Genomic DNA, 16,279 nt, shown 5'->3' with positions numbered 1-16,279 from the left:
CCCAGTATTAAGCCTATAGGAACTAGAGAATTCAGTAGTCATCGGGTTGCTAGACACCTTTGGGTTTTCCCTGATTACTTGTAGACAAAGAAATCAGATCCAAGGCAAATTTCTCAGAGGTAATATAACTGCTCGTTAAGAAAAACATTACCTACTTTTGCCGAATACATGGATTCTTTCAGCAAAAGGGATTTTCCCCTTTCTCATGAAGTTTTGTCTTCATAAGCTCGAGTTTGCCAAACAATCCGCTACTTTCAGACTCTGGATATTATTCCGAAGCTTGAAATTGCGTCATAACGAGACTGATATGATACGCTCATCACTAACTATCTCGGATGGGCGCAAATTAGCCCGCTATTTCCAAATAGCGGGATATTTTGGAAAGAAGACCTCTCGATAATCCGAGGAATAACCCTGATAACAGCGTGATGGACGAGAACTAAACAAACTTCTTCAATGAAATTATTCTTAATAATAATAATAATACACAATACTTATTAGGCGCTTAATACTGGTATCTCTGAGCATACCTAGTCTGACTAAAAAATTATTTACCAAACTTTATAATAAACACACAACTTATAAATCTGTTCTTTATTCAATAAATCATGCATATATAATAATAAAAATAAAAGTGAGATCAAACATACATGAGGTCAAACAAGAAATAAGACGGTGTGCACCTCATTCTTCTGTGAAATTATTCTCTATTTTTTGTTATCCCTTTCTATTTTTCAGTGGCGAAGTTCAGAACTTCTTGTCTCTCGATAATCCGAGGAATAACCCTGATAACAGCGTGGCGGACGAGAACAACACAGACTTCTTCAGTGACCCCAACGACCCGAACACCATCAACCTGGGACCATCGGCTAATCCATCGTAAGTAGAACTGTCCAACCATCATTTTCTGCGAAGAAAACACCTTTAGTAATAGTTACACACAGAGCTGCCAACCATTGCTTTTGATGATTAACTAACTCTGTTCACATTGATGTGTATTTCATATGTATTATAAGTTGTAGGTTTATTTACACTTTTTTTGTTTTGTTTAATATGTAATTGTTTATCAGTCTATTTTGTTTGTTATAGCGCTTAGATACTTTGGTGGTAAGCGCTTTATAAGTAATTTTTTTATTATTATTATTACCGCTATTACGTTTTTCCCGAAATTATTCTGTTTTTTTTTCTCAGAATTACGGAAGTACATTTTTTTTATTTTTTATTTTTTTAAATATTTTTTTAACCTACCGCCCGTCAAACAACTGCCCTAAGATGTTGATTTGATCACAAATTCAATAGAAAACTAAGGTTAAAACGTACTTGAAGAGAAAAATATTCTCAAAAAGAAGGCAACGCCAATAAAACCAAAATAACAACAAAAAATACCTCCTTGTAAATAAACTATACGTCCTACTATGCCATTATAGTTCCTTTTTTGGTCGCACAAAATTTGGACTGGGCTATTTTATTCATGTAGCTATAGATGAAGAGAGTTACGTGGAGTTGCTACCCTGGTGTTTTTTGTTTTATTTGTTTGTTGAACATTTCTCTCTTTTTTTCTTAAAAAGTTCATTATTATCTTTACCTTATTTGCAACAGGTGGCAAAGTCTCTCTTTTTTATATATAAGTAAAGTTGACAGCCAGTTCCATGCCAAGTGCCTGTTAATCCGTATGCGCATTGGCACAAAAAGACAAGCAATTGACAGCATAAAGCAAGAATCCATTAGGGTTCATACTAACAAGTATTTGTTTATGATAAGCCTTTATCTCTATTTAGATTAAATTATTCAATACTTGGAGAAGGTGTTCTCTGTAAAGAGTTCGAGCAAGTCATGTGCATTCAGGTCAGGGCGCATGTTATTAAATTTTATAACACGTCGGTGAGAAATAAAAGTCTATAAGCACCTGATACAGGGCTATTAAATCATGCAAGAATGGCGCGGGTCTGGCAGATTCCCATAAAAGCAAGTCGTAATAGTCCCCAAATTGCTTGGAGCACATGCAATAGTGTGCCTGTACTTTAATCCCAGAAATGCATGCATGATTACATGTACCTTGCTTTCTTCAGGTTGTGTTTATAGGGACAATCATTTTGGGGGGTGTGAATTGGGGGCATTTTTCCTCTTCCTATCACCAGGTTGAAGAATACAAATTTGACCGTTGTTTTTTTCGATAAAGTAGTCCTTCTAAAAAGATCACTCAAAGGAAAAACTTGTTAAAAGCCTGGTTAAGATACAAATGTTTTTGCTTAAGCAGAATATACTTAAGCACATTGTAAAGAATGGTTAAATCAATCGATCTCCGAGCTGCAATGTATTAGAGCTCAGCAAAATTAGATGACTGAGTAAATGCCTCAGTCACCCCGATGCGTATTTGGCCAGCATGTTGCTGCGTATTTATGGCAAGCCATTTTAACATTTATTCCTATTTCAAGAATTACCATTGCTTTACAACAGAAAATGATTTCTTAATATCAAGAAATAGGAATAAATGTTAAAACGGCTTGCCATAAATACGCAGCAATACGCAAGCCAAATACGCAAATGTGTGACTGAGGCGTAAGTGTACATACCGTTTGCAACTAAATTGTTCACACCCTTACAAAGTTTTTATAATTTTTTAAGTATGTGAAAAATGGATTTGTTCCAATTTGTATATGTTCCTTGGGAATGTGACATACTAAAGCTTACATCTAAAAAAATATTCAACAAAGGCCCTTATTCAACCAGTCCACCTTTCAATCTTGAGTCACAATTAAAGATAAACTTTAGTACTGGTAATGCGATTGCATTGTGAAAGAAAAGGTGTGGAAAGGATCAGAAACAGTTGATCATGTAGCATGTAAGTATTGGTGTGCACTGCAAGGTTCTGGAGTTATCAAAATCATAATAAATTTGACCGAGTCTTGGTAAAGTAACAAGCACTCACATAGAAAGCTATATATGAGACTACACACATGGTGTCGGGGCTAGTACTATCTTGATTTCCTTGTCTTTCTATGCTCATTACTCAGCCAGTATACATTTTCTTCCAAAATTGTTTGGCACATATCATTTATTTGTAATCTTGAACATTCAGTGTAAGTTTCGTTTGATTCTGTGAGAATTTTTTTTTTTTTTACCAGTACTGGAGTTTATCTTTAAGAAACATCAAAGTGACGACGGGTAGGAATAATACAGTTGTTAACCATAGCATTTCCAAACCATTGGCTGTCTAGCTGGTTGATATCCAGGTGAATAGGGTGACCTTTGATGGAAGAAACGGAGAACACCTCCTATAACTGTAAATTGTAACTACCATATGTAAGGTTTTGGACCAGCAAGAGTATTCATTTGTTTATTGTCAAGTGCTTAATGGAAGAGCCAGACAATTTAGTACTTAAATGCAGCATTAAATTTAATGTGGCGTTTGTGACAACAGCCTGTCTATAGGATCGTCCTACGATCTAATTTACAAAGAAATCTCATTTATATTAGATAGGAAATCTTGACAAATTTCATATTCTTTATTTAGGTTCTAAATTATGATAAAAATACTATTAACCGTAATTTTGTTGCATTTAAAGGAGATGTAGCATGATGAGACTATGTGTCTTTCCTGTGGCCTGACTCAGGGCCAATCGGGTATAATACGACTACGGACGAGGCGTGAGGAGAATTTCGGTCCGTTTCACGAACGCTAGCACACGCTGACCGTTGATTAAGTCCATTCGTTTACATGCTGTTGTCCAAAAGAAGTCGTATATGGCGTTAACCAGCATTTGCCATGCTTCACCCCCTTTAATTCTTCTATTTCCATTCCTTGTTTTTTCTCTAATCTACAGAGCAAGACCAAGTGACTTTGATTTCCTGAAGGTGATTGGCAAGGGCAGCTTTGGCAAGGTCCTGTTGGCCAAACACAAGATCGATGGCAAGGTGTATGCAGTCAAAGTGCTACAGAAGGCAGCCATCGTCAAGAGGAACGAGGTAGGAGGATGATAATAATAAAAATAATAATAATAATAATACAGTCAAACCTGTCTACAGCAACCGCCCAAGGGAAACACAAAAAGTGGTCTTTGTAGACAGATTCCTTTAGTGCATGTTTCAATGAGAAACCATTTTCAAGGGAAACAAAAAATGTGGTCGTTGTAGACAGGTGGTCACTAAAGCAGGTTTGACTGTACATTTATAGAGCGCAGAAACTATCCAGCACTAAGTATATATTCTACTGCACTATATAAGAGCTCCTGATATGCTTAGATTTACAGTTAATTGAAAAGATGTACTTTCAGTTTTTATTCAAAGATACATGTAATGCGTTGTTCTGATAATAGTAGAGAAAGACATTCCAAAGCAAAACTAATGCTGAAAGTTCAATACCTCATATTAATTGAATCTGCAAACTGAATTATGCGGAATTTCTGATAATAATAGAGGACAAAAAATCAAAGCAAAATATATGTGACCTGCTATGGCAAAACCCAACACTTCATGGTAAAAATAAAAATTGAGTTCTTGGTATCATTGGAAAGAGTAAAGTATGACCTTTAAGATGATACCTCATTTAAAAAAATTGATTGAAATTTGACAAAGTTATTGTGATTTTTGTGATTTCAATCACCGGAAGTTGATTATGAGATATTGAGGTTTAAAGTTAAGAATTTGGTTCAATTTTCACACAAAAAACATGCATACATTCACTTCATAGCAACGGCATCAACCAAACAAGCTAAAGTCTTGTTATTTTACAGGCATACTAGACACATACCCAACTTACATTTCTGTTAAAACCATTAGATTTGGAAAAATATTAATAAAGTTATGATAATTTTTAAAAACAATAGAAAACAAAAGAATTTCAAAGTTTTTGTTATCCTAGGCAAAGTTGATGGGAAAACGATTCCACGGTTTATTATGTTTCATCAGTACAGAATTTGTTCTTGTACACAAAATAGTAGCAGGTTACATCAATGTTGCAATAATAAAATGTAATAGTGCATTTTCTTAAAATTTATGCTTAATAATAGGCCTATTACAAAACCAGATGTAATAAAAATGATTTTAAAAAAATATATTAAAAATAAGATTGCAATAAAGTGAAATAACGAATTGCGTTGAACTTGAAACCCGTCAGAATCTATTTTTCAAATGATAATTACTGGAACAAATAAAGCGAGTTCAAAATGATTGATATTTTGTCATATTTAATAAAGGCTATGATATAAAGCATTAGTCTTAATCAAGACTATTTGAGAAAAAAAAAGATATCGTGTAAGTCACTCGACAACAGATAACCTATAATACATGTATTGTAAAAATATCCTGGTTCATTTAGGAATGTACAATAAAGTAACAGTTGAGACCATTTGACAGAGCTGTTGTCTTCTTGAGATAGAGATTAATAATGCAAAAATATTAATTTCAGTCAATCAGTATCAGATATAAAATATATTCTTTCATTATCAAAGTAAAGAAAAAACAATAACGAATCCCATAACAAATGCAATCTGACTAGTGACTACACTAATCATAAACTATTATGCATTAGTGCCCAAGAATTAATGATGAACAGTTTCGAATCTCTTGAGTTATCTTGTTTCATACAAAATTCACAGCCGAAGAGATCAATAGTATGTACATAGGATAAGACATGCCAAAGATGTGGCACTTTCTTTGTGTACGGAAATACGAAGGGCCAGGTTGTTGGGGGTCAACTGGATAATGCACTTGCTGTGCAAAGTCGAATCTGTAATGAAAAACTACAGGCTTGGAGTTCGCAGTCTTCTTCCCTAGCTTCTTGATGGAGAGCTCTATCGCGACTGCCTGTAAGGCTTGACAGGCTGTCCTGTAGAAGATGCTCCTCCTGCCTCCTGAGTGCCTCTGTCTTCTGTTCTTCAGGAACATTGACCTGCAGACATGAGGGAAAAAGCAAAACGAAACAAAAATCTCCTGATTAGTCAAATTTTCGCATCTACTATTTTTCTTTACAAAGTAAATATTTTTTGTTACACTACAATAGTAGATCATTCTCAAATGGAAAACACCAGCTCACAATAAAGTAAAAGTTGGTTGACTTGGAAGAAGAAAAGAGTAAATGTATTGTAGCAAATTTCATTTCATTAAAACACTTGAAATTTGGACAGAGCTTTGCAACGTTTTCCTAAGGATCTCAATTATAATATTTATTATGCTTGGTACAGTTTAGTGGTGAAGTATTTTTTTTAAAGCATACGTTAGGGTCTACTGATTAATGCTGCAAAATAGGAGAAAATATAATTAGCTTAGAATAAATGTAAGTATATTTTGCATTAAACTGCAGCTTGTACATAAACATCCAGTCCTTAGACATTATTATAAAGAAATACAAGTAAATAGTGACAGATCCAATTATACCTTATGGACTCTTGTTCGGCTACAGAGAATTGTTTGATACAGCGTCTTCGATTGAAGATACGGCAGTTGCATTTATTCACGCGGTCCTTCAGCGGTTCCAGATCAAGATCTACATGTATTTGTTGGGCCAGATTTGTAGCTGCTGCCGCCTCCTCCTCGTCATCAATGACAGGACCCGGTCCCAGTATGACGCTTTCATTGTCACTTGACAAATCCATAGGCTCCTCTGCATGCATCTGCCTCATCGACGCAATCGCTTTCATCGCCGCTTTCACATGGCTCTGCTGGTCATGGACCTGCCTCCTCGAACTCATCAGACTCTGTTAAGTATAATTATAAAATAGAGATTCAAAAACTAATATCAACAAGTAGTCTAGACTCCGCAGAGATTTTTGTATACTATAGGTATGAGATGCTTCATAAATCATAATCTAATTTAATAATAAATTTTAATTTAAATAATAGTGCACTTAAAATGTCTAATCTAGCTTTTGTTGCTCGAACATTTTGGCGAAACAAGTCTTTAATAAATAATATGGGCGTAGACCTAACTAAGTAACTTGAATACCTTTTTAATAATGATAATATTAATAAACCTACCAGAATCAGAGTCGGAGCTAGGAGACGAAGGAGTTCCTCTCTCGCCAGCGGCCGGGGGCTCGGCCCGGTCGGGTTCGCGAAGTAGTCAGCCAGGTGTTCGGTCAAGCCATGCACGGCATACCGCACGCCGATGCATCATTCAACAAAGAAGCGACGGTTTTATCCGTTAAATTCCTCTTTTTCCTCGACATTGTTCTAGCCACTCGATGAATACACGTATTTTACTTGATATATGAAACTCTAGCTCATTAAAAACAAACTTCTGAACAAGTTTTCGAAGAAAAAAGCTGGTGTTTCGATGCGAGAATTTGACCGCTGAGCAATCACAACAACAAGGCAATGACGTCATGTGCGAATATTGGCGAATCAAGTGTCTGGATTTGGATCACGTGGCTGGCAACAGGCATTTGTTTACGGCCTGCTTGACAGCTCATCGAAATGATGTCATCTTTCATGGCATTTTTCATTGGGCAATTTTATTTAGGACCGCCCAATATAACCATATTTGGAATAACCGATCCTTACTCGTTATTTTCGTACCAAATACGTCAGGGATCGACTCAAACGTGGTCAACTGAGAGGGAAAACAACAAGCGATGAATCGCGAACTTTCCCTTCTTTTGACCGCATTGTTTCAACTAATTTCACTGGACAATGGAGCACATGATTAGATACAAAATATAATTAAAAATACTTCTAGATCGTTTTTTGAGTTCATTTTTTCTCTAAATCAATTTATAAAAAATAGACTTTCTGATCATGCAAAAATCTCAGTTGATCCCTAAATTCGAAATTTCATGTTCAAACGGGCCTACAGCACAATGGGATTTGCCGAGAAGCGTCGGGTTTTGCCGTAGCGGGTCACATATGATTCAGATTCAACCAGATACATGTATAGAGGGAAGGCTCACTTTTTGCTATTTTAAAGGAAATTTCCTAACGGCCATTTATCTCTATTCCACCGATTCTCCACACCAGGCGAAACACATCATGGCCGAGAGGAGCGTCCTCCTGAAGAACCTCAAGCATCCTTTCCTGGTCAGTCTCCACTACTCCTTCCAGACGGCCGACAAACTTTACTTTGTCCTGGATTACGTCAATGGCGGGGAGCTCTTCTTTCATCTGCAGAGGGAGAAGTCCTTCCCAGAGGTCAGGGCCAAGTTCTACGCAGCGGAGATCGCCAGCGCCATCGGGTACCTGCATTCCTTGGATATCATCTACAGGTGAGTGTTGTATGATTGAGAAGGTGTGGTAGTGGATGACGTCCTTAGTATTGCATTGCCTATGGGAATTGGATTGTTCCTGCTCTACATAGCCTTTGAGAGTCAGTAGTCAGCAGGGTTTTTAACCTAAACCATATACTTGTTCAGCAACATAAGACACATATCAATCGTACTTGAATGGGAAAGTGGCAAAAAGAAATGGCAAAATCAGACGAAATGGGAAGCCCATGGATTTGGTTTGCAGGCGGTGTCAGAAAGCAACACGCTGTCTGTACCTACTGTTTGCCCAACTCACATCTCTACTACAATTAGGAGAGACAAAAAATACTGCATACATGTATATATATGTAAATTGGGGCTTGTATGGAATTAGAAGCAGGCTGTGTGCGGAGGGGGGGGGGGGGGGGGGGGGGGAGGGGAGCTGAGCATTCAATTTTGTTATCATTTTGTAATTTAAATTTAAAGAATGGGGATTTTCCCCTTTCCTTCCCATCCCCCTTCAAAAGACCCTGAGAATTAGTTATAATTACTTTCAATTTAAAGAAAATCCTTTGCTATGATAACAAACTTTACTTTGGGGGAGGGGGAGCTAAGCATATAATTTTGTTGTATGTAAGTATTACAAAACTTTTTTTAGAGAGAGAATGGGGATTTCCCCCTTCCCTCCCTTCCCCATTCAAAAGCCCCTGAGAATTAGTTGTAATTACTTTCAATTGAAAAGAAAAATACCATTCTTTGATATAATAACAAACTCTACAACCATGATTTGATTGCTTTCAGAGATTTGAAACCTGAGAACATTCTCTTGGATCACGATGGCCATGTTAGACTGACAGACTTTGGTTTGTGCAAGGAGGGGATCGCAGCCAAGAAAACCACCTCAACCTTCTGTGGTACACCAGAGGTAAGTAATTCCCCAGAGACTTTGTAATATATCATAAGCGGGTTTGTCAGGAACGCGCAAAAAAAAAAGGGACAAGGGTCGGTAATCCAGGGCTGTCAACTTTGTGAAACTGCTCGGAGAGAGGTTTTTATTAGTTTTTGACTTGGCTAGCCGCTGAATAAGCGGGAGGGGGTGGGGGTGAGAGCACATTTTTTTTTTTTTTTTTTTTGGGGGGGGGGGGGGAATTGTACGCATCTCTATATTTAATAGGAGTTAGAGAGAAAACCCTTGAAAAGCTGAATCATTGAGAAGCCCAACACTTCTATTGAATTACTTATATTGTATGTACCGGTATTTCATTGGTTGATTGCGTAATTATGGCTGTGTTTTTTTATGCAGTATCTGGCACCAGAAGTATTAAGAAAGCAGGAGTATGACCGAAGTGTGGATTGGTGGTGTCTTGGAGCTGTTCTCTTTGAGATGATGTCAGGATTGGTAAGTATCTACCAAAAGAGAGAGGGAGAGACAGACAGAGAAAGAGAGAGAGAGAGGGGGGAGAGGTAGAACCGGGGGGGGGGGGGGGGGGGGGGGGGGGGGGGGGGGGGGGGGAGAGAGAGAGAGACTTTGGAGATGAGGGAAGAGATCATGGCAAATATTGTGACGACAGGAGGAGGAAAAAAGGAAGTAAAAGAAGAAGGAGGAGGAGGAGGAGGGAGGAGGGGGGAGGGGAGGGGGAGGGGGGAGGAGGGGGGAGGAGGGATAGATAGATAGATATGGGAGATTTAGAATGTGTAATATGTGATGAAAAAGGGGGAATGTCACTTATTATCAGCTGTGAAAAGATGAATGTAAATTTACTCTGAGTTTCCAATATTAGATGCTGCTTCATGATTTTAATTATAATTGAATCATTCTCAGTTCAACGCAAGCTAGAATGGTGACATCCCCCCCCCCCCCCCCCTCCCTACTACAGAGACACAGTCGAGATTGACTTGTACATGAATGTTAACATTCTTAATAAACCACTGAGACTGGTTCTCCTATTTCTCTTCCTACAGCCTCCATTCTACAGCAGAGACACAGCTGAGATGTATGATAACATTCTCAACAAGCCACTCCGAATGAGGAGCTCTGTTTTCTCACCAAGTGCCAAGGGTCTCCTCGAAGGGGTAAGCCAAGACCGTTCATGTCTGCTTCATTCTGCTTTGTTTGAAATAGAGTGGCCCAGTGGCCCAGTGGCCCATATTAGAAAAAATTATGCTTCAAAATGATCATGAAGTGCTTCAAAAAAGTTAAAATCTTTGAGTGACCAGTTTTATCATACTCATTTTCCTCAATAGACTGTAGTGTTATAAAAAAAACGTTGGGGAAACGTTTTTTGAAATTTCGAATTCTAATCATAAATATCTTGATAATCAGACAGGCGATTGGCTTGTAAAAGTCTTGAGATTTCTGACTGACCTAAAGATTTATAATTATCATTGCAGCAAGGGCTAAATCCAGGATTTTGTTTCAGAACCTGAGGCAATGTTACCAAGTCACTTTAATATCGAGTGTACTATCCCTTTAAAAGTACTATGTCCCATTTGCAGGCCAAAAAAATGAAAAAGTTAAATTCCAACTGCATTTGAAAGATAATACTAATTTAGAACTTCCCTAAAAAAGGTGGGGCTTGAAAATGTCTTCAAGTGGAAAAATAACGACTATTAGTTGTCAAATCGACTTTAGGGCTATAGAGCCCAAAAGTTATAGTCTTGATTTTCAGACAATTGTACCGAATGGTCATATGTTTTATGCTGCGCAAAGATTCAATCAGTTTAATCTTGGCCATCACAAGAAGTGGGTTATTGATGTACATGTAGACAAATGCTCATGTACCCTTTACAACTCTTTTCATGTATGTTATTACCAAAGAAGAAAAAAAGCCAGTCAGTCACTCAATAGTGTCTGACAGTGAAGTCTAGCAAGTAAACAGGTTTCCTTGCATAATTTGAATATGAGGACACTGCTAACGTTTAGATTTCACAGATAGGACATACATGACATATTCATAATTCCTGCAAATTTCTACAGAATTTGAGGTTGGCTGCAAAAGGGACATAGTACCTTTAAGCCTTTCTCTCAATCAGATTTATATTCACACCACATTGTACTCTGTTTAACCTGTAGCTGTTACACAAGGAGAGAGCCAAGAGACTGGGTGCAGGAGACAAGGGCTTCAAGGCCGTCAAGCATCATGAGTTCTTCAGCTCCATCAGTTGGTCAGACCTCGACGGCAAGAAGATAACTCCACCTTACAATCCTAGAGTGGTAAGTACTGAAAGATTGTTTCCCTGTTGGGGTGAGGAGGGGGAGTTTGGGGGGAGGGAGAGGGAGAGGAAAGTGAGTTCTTCAGCTCCATCAGTTGGTCAGACCTCGATGTCAAAGAGATGACCCCTCCTTTCAATCCTAGAGTGGTAAGTACTGAAAGGTCACTTCCCTGTTGGGGTGGTCCCTCGGAGAGGACCTTGAGCCATTGGTCCTCTGGTTGCTTACTAACAACAACAAGCATTTATGCTTTCTTTAATAGCAGTCATGTAAAATAACCAGCACTAGCTTATGGGGGAAGGGAGGGAGGGAGAGGGAGGGGGGAAGGAGAGAGAGGGGGGACAGAGAGGGAGGGGGCGGAGAGGGAGGGGGCGGAGAGGGAGAGGAAAGTGAGTTCTTCTCCTCCATCAGTTGGTCAGGCCTGGATGCCAAGGAGATAACCCCTCCTTTCAATCTTAGAGTGGTAAGTACTGAAAGGTCGTTTACCTGTGTGGGGGGGGGGGGGGAGGGGGAGGGGAAAGTGAGTTCTTCTCCTCCATCAGTTGGTCAGACCTTGATGCCAAGAAGATAACTCCACCTTACAATCCTAGAGTTTGTCTGTTTGTTTATTTCGTTTTATTTCTGCATTTAAATTTAAGTAAAATACATACAAATACCAATATTTTTCAATGAAAAAAGATAATTTACAACGCAGGAGACCGCCATCATGAGCAGTAAGCTTGATTTTCTGCTTGATCTCATTTAGGGGGGGAGGAGGAGGGAGAGATACAGTACAGCTAGGCAGAGTGGCTTAGAGGGGGGAATGGGAGGGGGTGGTAAAGGCTTAGTAGAAGATATTATCTGAGAAAGAGAGAAAATAATGTAAGGGGGTGTCTCTTTACATTCCTGAGAGGGACAGAGAGGGGTTTATACTGTAATCCAATAGTTGCTCGATGGAGAGAGAATATTCTTACTTATTTTCCAGAGTTGATGTTCAGGAAACAAGAACTAGATCAATCTAAATTAGCTAAAATCGGTTGAGCTTTTTTTGCCTGGTTGTTTTCATTAATGTCTCATAAAAAGTTGTATTGGATAGAGTATTTAATTCATAGTTGCTGGTATTACATTATGAATCCAAGGCAGTCAAAAAAGTACAAGGACTATTTATATTCCAGCGTTAGTCTGTCTCAAGCAATGTCATTGTAAATCTACAAACTACATAAACATATAGTTTCATCTGCAGACATACGAATCTCCAAAACCGCTAACTTAAAGAATTATGAACCTACATGTATGACTTTCCACAGATATTTACCGCATCTGGTCGCTCCTTTCTAACAGTTCTGCCCACTTCTGTCACTTTGGTTATGTACATTTCTTGTGTTGTATATTCTGTTAAATTTTACCATTTCGTAACAACTTGTAATGCTATGCAATCACACACAGTATATCCCACTTTACTCATCGTTTGTAAATATTCATTCTCTCAGTTGGATCAAGTATTTCAAAAGTATTTAATTTGCTTTTGTGCTCGAGGTGTCGTGGTCGAGTGGATACGTCACCGGACTGTGGATCACAAGGTCCGCGGTTCGAGTCCCACCGCGACACTAATGTCCTTTGGCAAGACATTAATCTACATTTGCCACACTCGACCCAGGTGATGTAAATGGGTACCTGGCAGGAATTAATTCCTGAAATGCTAGAGCGCCGTAATGGCAGCCATGGTAAAGCCAGGGTGATAATTGCGGAGCGCCAGTCTGACAGACGTAAGCGCTATGCAAGAACCCACTACCGGTATCATTATCATTGTTATTATTATTCACAAGTATCATTACAGTATGAATTATACTGATATTATGTTTCTTTGCAGAGCGATAGCATGGACGTGAAGAACATCGATCCAGAGTTCGTCAGGGAGCCCGTTCCAAACTCTGTCGGCAAGTCGGTCGACCCCAACACCGTGAGCGCAAGCGTGCAGGACGCAGACAACGTCTTTGAAGGCTTCACGTACGTCCCTCCCACCGTTGGATTGGACGATCCTTAGGCACAGACACAAAAGATTTCTTATTCATTGAGTTACCTCCTCCTTTTTCTCATTGTTTAATGTCTGATGAGATGGGAGGCCATTTTTAATCACATTTGCCCATATTCTCGAAAGCAGCCAAAAATTGAAACCGGCGTAACATAGTCTTCTGATGTATGCGAACGCCAAGTGTCAACCTCAAAGTTCTACATTGATTATTGTCATTGTGTAATGGAATTGATAAACTGATGCAAACTCATGAAATTAAGATGTTGGGAACTGACTTATCTGATGCGCTACATGCTAAATACAGGAAAGACTCGGCTCCCACAACCAGTTGGTTACACCAGAATCTTATTTCAGAGTTACACGTTTCTGTGTATTCTATTAAAGTTGCAGAACTATGCCCATTTATACAGGATGAAAAAGTTAACATTTGGCGCTCCATAAATTGGTGGACGAAATCAGCGCACTTAGCCGGGTTTAAGCCATCCCTAAAGGTAGGCGGATTTCAAGAATACGGGCCGTTGTGCCCAAGAACCAGGAAGGCGGTGATTCCGTCTGAGGCATATTAGAGTGCTTTCGCAAACACGACGGATCAAAGGCGATGGAAGAATTACGGCAATACAGCTCTTCCGTCGTGTTTAGGGAACTGACGCTATCATGGCCGCGTACGGTCGTGAAAATCAACAAGACAGAAATTCTGATTCGCGCATGCGCAGATTTTTTTTTCGCTCGCTTTACCATCATCTTGCTTTCCATCGTGTTTGCGAAAGCGATCTATTATTGATAATGCCCTGCTGGCTCTCCGCGGAGGGTGATGATAAACCAAGTGATGAAGTACATGTAAAAAGAGAGTGTTCCTTATAAGTGTCTTTTGAGAGATAAATTCTACAGATTTTAAAGTTTTTTAGCCTTGCCTATCACTCAACTGGATCGATTGAGACGGCCGTAGAATGACGTCGTTTTAAATAGTTGATGTAGTTCTTGCAAAAATAAGAGAAGAATGTGTAGCGGAGAGTTTCAACTCATGCTCTTTTAATACAGATTGCCAAGATTGATTATTTTCTTGCCCCTTATAGCATCTCGTGATATAACTGTCGAATATATATAATCCAAATCAGTTTCAGTTTGAAGCGATGGATAGTATAATACGTGTAGCTTGTGTGGAATTTTATTCTGAAACCATGCTAATTTCCCAGAAATTATCAGAAATGATGTTTAGTTTTGTATGAAAAAAACATGCAGTCTGTTCTAAATCATGCATGTGATTATTTCTTATGATCAAGGAGATGAATCTATTTTCTGAAGATGTCACCTTTCCTTGTTCCTCTCTTCTTGTCTTTCGTCTCTTTTCTTCGCTCTTTCTTTCTTATCATCATTTAAAAGCTAACATGCGGGACATGTTATATATGTACACCAAAAATTTTATCCCAGAAATATATCTTTGAGCTCCACGACATCTAAACGTTCTTTGGAAAAAATTGAATATGAATAAACTGTTTGCTTTGATCTGTCGCCCCTTCTCTCTACTGCTTTGCTACTGTTTCTTCTACCTCCCTTATGTTTTATTCAAACAATGATTGTCTCCCTTACTTGTAAAATCAAAGCTTTTTTCCCACAGAACCTATGATATCAGTTTTTCCTCCTCTCGAATATCTGTAGATTTTTTGCTTGCCTGTAGAGTTATTTTAGCATGTGTGCCTTCAAACATTAGACTTCTTGCTTTCTAAATCTCTTTCAAAATCTCATGCAGATTTGAAATCTAAAATTTCCTTTCTTAGACTGGAAAGCGAAGAGGGGAAACGATTTTGAGAGTAAGACTTCTCTTTCCAAGAATGTTGTCATATTTCCTGTTATAGAATCCTCTCTTATTTTTCTTCATCTTTCTCATACACTTTCGGTTAGGAAAGTGTTTTATTAGTGGACAATTCAAAAGCTTTAAGACAATACTTAGAATAGGAACGAATGCAAAGATTGAGAGATGTTTTGTTTTTAATTAAAGGAACGCGATGTAAATGAAAAGATGAACATACTTTAAGTGTTTCAGGGCATCTTGTAAAATTTTGTAAATATGTACATGTACATGATTCAATTAGATGAAAGAAATACAGAGCAGAAATACAATTGTGGTATTATCATGTCTTGTAAATTAATGTATTCAAATTCTTATGTTGGTGCCTATACATATGCATTCTTGTTGTACATTGTACATTGTTTTGGAGAGAACATTTTATCATCCACCATCTTTAAAATATCTTATATTGCAAATGCTGCTTTTAATCTGAGTCATGTAATTTTTTCTTGAAATATCCTATGAAAGCAAAATCAAGTAATCTGCGGACTTTATGCATTCCCATCACGCTCTGCATGAAGACATTTTCGTCCAGGCTCATAATTTGTACAAGCTATTAAAGGTTCTATGCATAAATTAATTTTTAGTTGCCATAATTGATTTTGCTATATACGTAATGAAGGTGAACTACAAAATCTCATTAATTATGCAGGGAATTTGAATTATATATTAAGTTGATGTTTCTTCACATGTTTTGATATTTTTTAAATGCATTACTTATGAAATATTTCAGAATGTACAAGTGTAATGATTTCTAACCACCCGCTCTGATTTTGTTCTTATGATTTGAAGAAAAAAAGAAATTAAATTTTAAGCTGCTTAATTTTACAGATACAGCTTAAGAACAAAACTTTGCATCTTTTTTTGCTGTTGTTCATTTCGATCCCACCTTTATTACTGGTAATGTATGTTGCATACATGTATCAAGATGAAGAATAGATCAAGAATTGTCGTAACGTTCTACTGCCAATTTGACAAGCGTTTAGTGCTTCATCGCCTCCTTAATTGACAAGAGATTTGCTTTCAAAGTCTCA

At 38.0% G+C, this 16,279-nt stretch overlaps 2 protein-coding genes across 2 annotated transcripts; one reads left to right on the top strand and one right to left on the bottom strand.

Moving 5' to 3' along the window:
* Positions 1 to 727: 727 nt before the first annotated feature.
* Positions 728 to 13,982, top strand: LOC115923060 (serine/threonine-protein kinase Sgk1-like). Its single transcript, XM_030983207.1, has 8 exons — positions 728 to 879; positions 3,825 to 3,966; positions 7,954 to 8,198; positions 8,979 to 9,102; positions 9,481 to 9,576; positions 10,140 to 10,250; positions 11,251 to 11,391; positions 13,238 to 13,982. The coding sequence occupies exons 3-8, from the start codon at positions 7,966 to 7,968 to the stop codon at positions 13,409 to 13,411; spliced, it is 879 nt and encodes a 292-aa protein (XP_030839067.1). The 5' UTR covers positions 728 to 879; positions 3,825 to 3,966; positions 7,954 to 7,965; the 3' UTR covers positions 13,412 to 13,982.
* On the bottom strand, positions 4,858 to 7,830 carry LOC115923061. Its single transcript, XM_030983209.1, has 3 exons — positions 6,976 to 7,830; positions 6,376 to 6,695; positions 4,858 to 5,890 (listed from the first exon to the last, which is right to left on the bottom strand). Exons 2-3 carry the CDS (start codon positions 6,687 to 6,689, stop codon positions 5,581 to 5,583), a joined length of 624 nt encoding a protein of 207 aa, XP_030839069.1. The 5' UTR covers positions 6,690 to 6,695; positions 6,976 to 7,830; the 3' UTR covers positions 4,858 to 5,580.
* Positions 13,983 to 16,279: the final 2,297 nt, after the last annotated feature.

The sequence above is a fragment of the Strongylocentrotus purpuratus genome, unplaced genomic scaffold (genome assembly GCF_000002235.5).
Source record: "Strongylocentrotus purpuratus isolate Spur 01 unplaced genomic scaffold, Spur_5.0 spur5_scaffold_13, whole genome shotgun sequence".
Classification (NCBI taxonomy): Eukaryota; Metazoa; Echinodermata; class Echinoidea; order Camarodonta; family Strongylocentrotidae; genus Strongylocentrotus; species Strongylocentrotus purpuratus.
Note: the sequence above shows the minus strand (reverse complement) of the source record. Positions and strands in the feature narration are given on the sequence as shown.

What these genes read in the sequence shown, in the direction of transcription:
- LOC115923060 (XM_030983207.1), top strand. Translation starts at nt 7,966, where the DNA reads ATGGCCGAGAGGAGCGTCCTCCTGAAGAACCTCAAGCATCCTTTCCTG. An exon ending in TCCTTGGATATCATCTACAG is followed by an intron (nt 8,199 to 8,978) that starts GTGAGTGTTGTA and finishes GATTGCTTTCAG; the next exon opens with AGATTTGAAACCTGAGAACA. An exon ending in CCAAGGGTCTCCTCGAAGGG is followed by an intron (nt 10,251 to 11,250) that starts GTAAGCCAAGAC and finishes TTTAACCTGTAG; the next exon opens with CTGTTACACAAGGAGAGAGC.
- LOC115923061 (XM_030983209.1), bottom strand. Translation starts at nt 6,689, where the DNA reads ATGAGTTCGAGGAGGCAGGTCCATGACCAGCAGAGCCATGTGAAAGCG. An exon ending in GCCGAACAAGAGTCCATAAG is followed by an intron (nt 5,891 to 6,375) that starts GTATAATTGGAT and finishes TCATGTCTGCAG; the next exon opens with GTCAATGTTCCTGAAGAACA.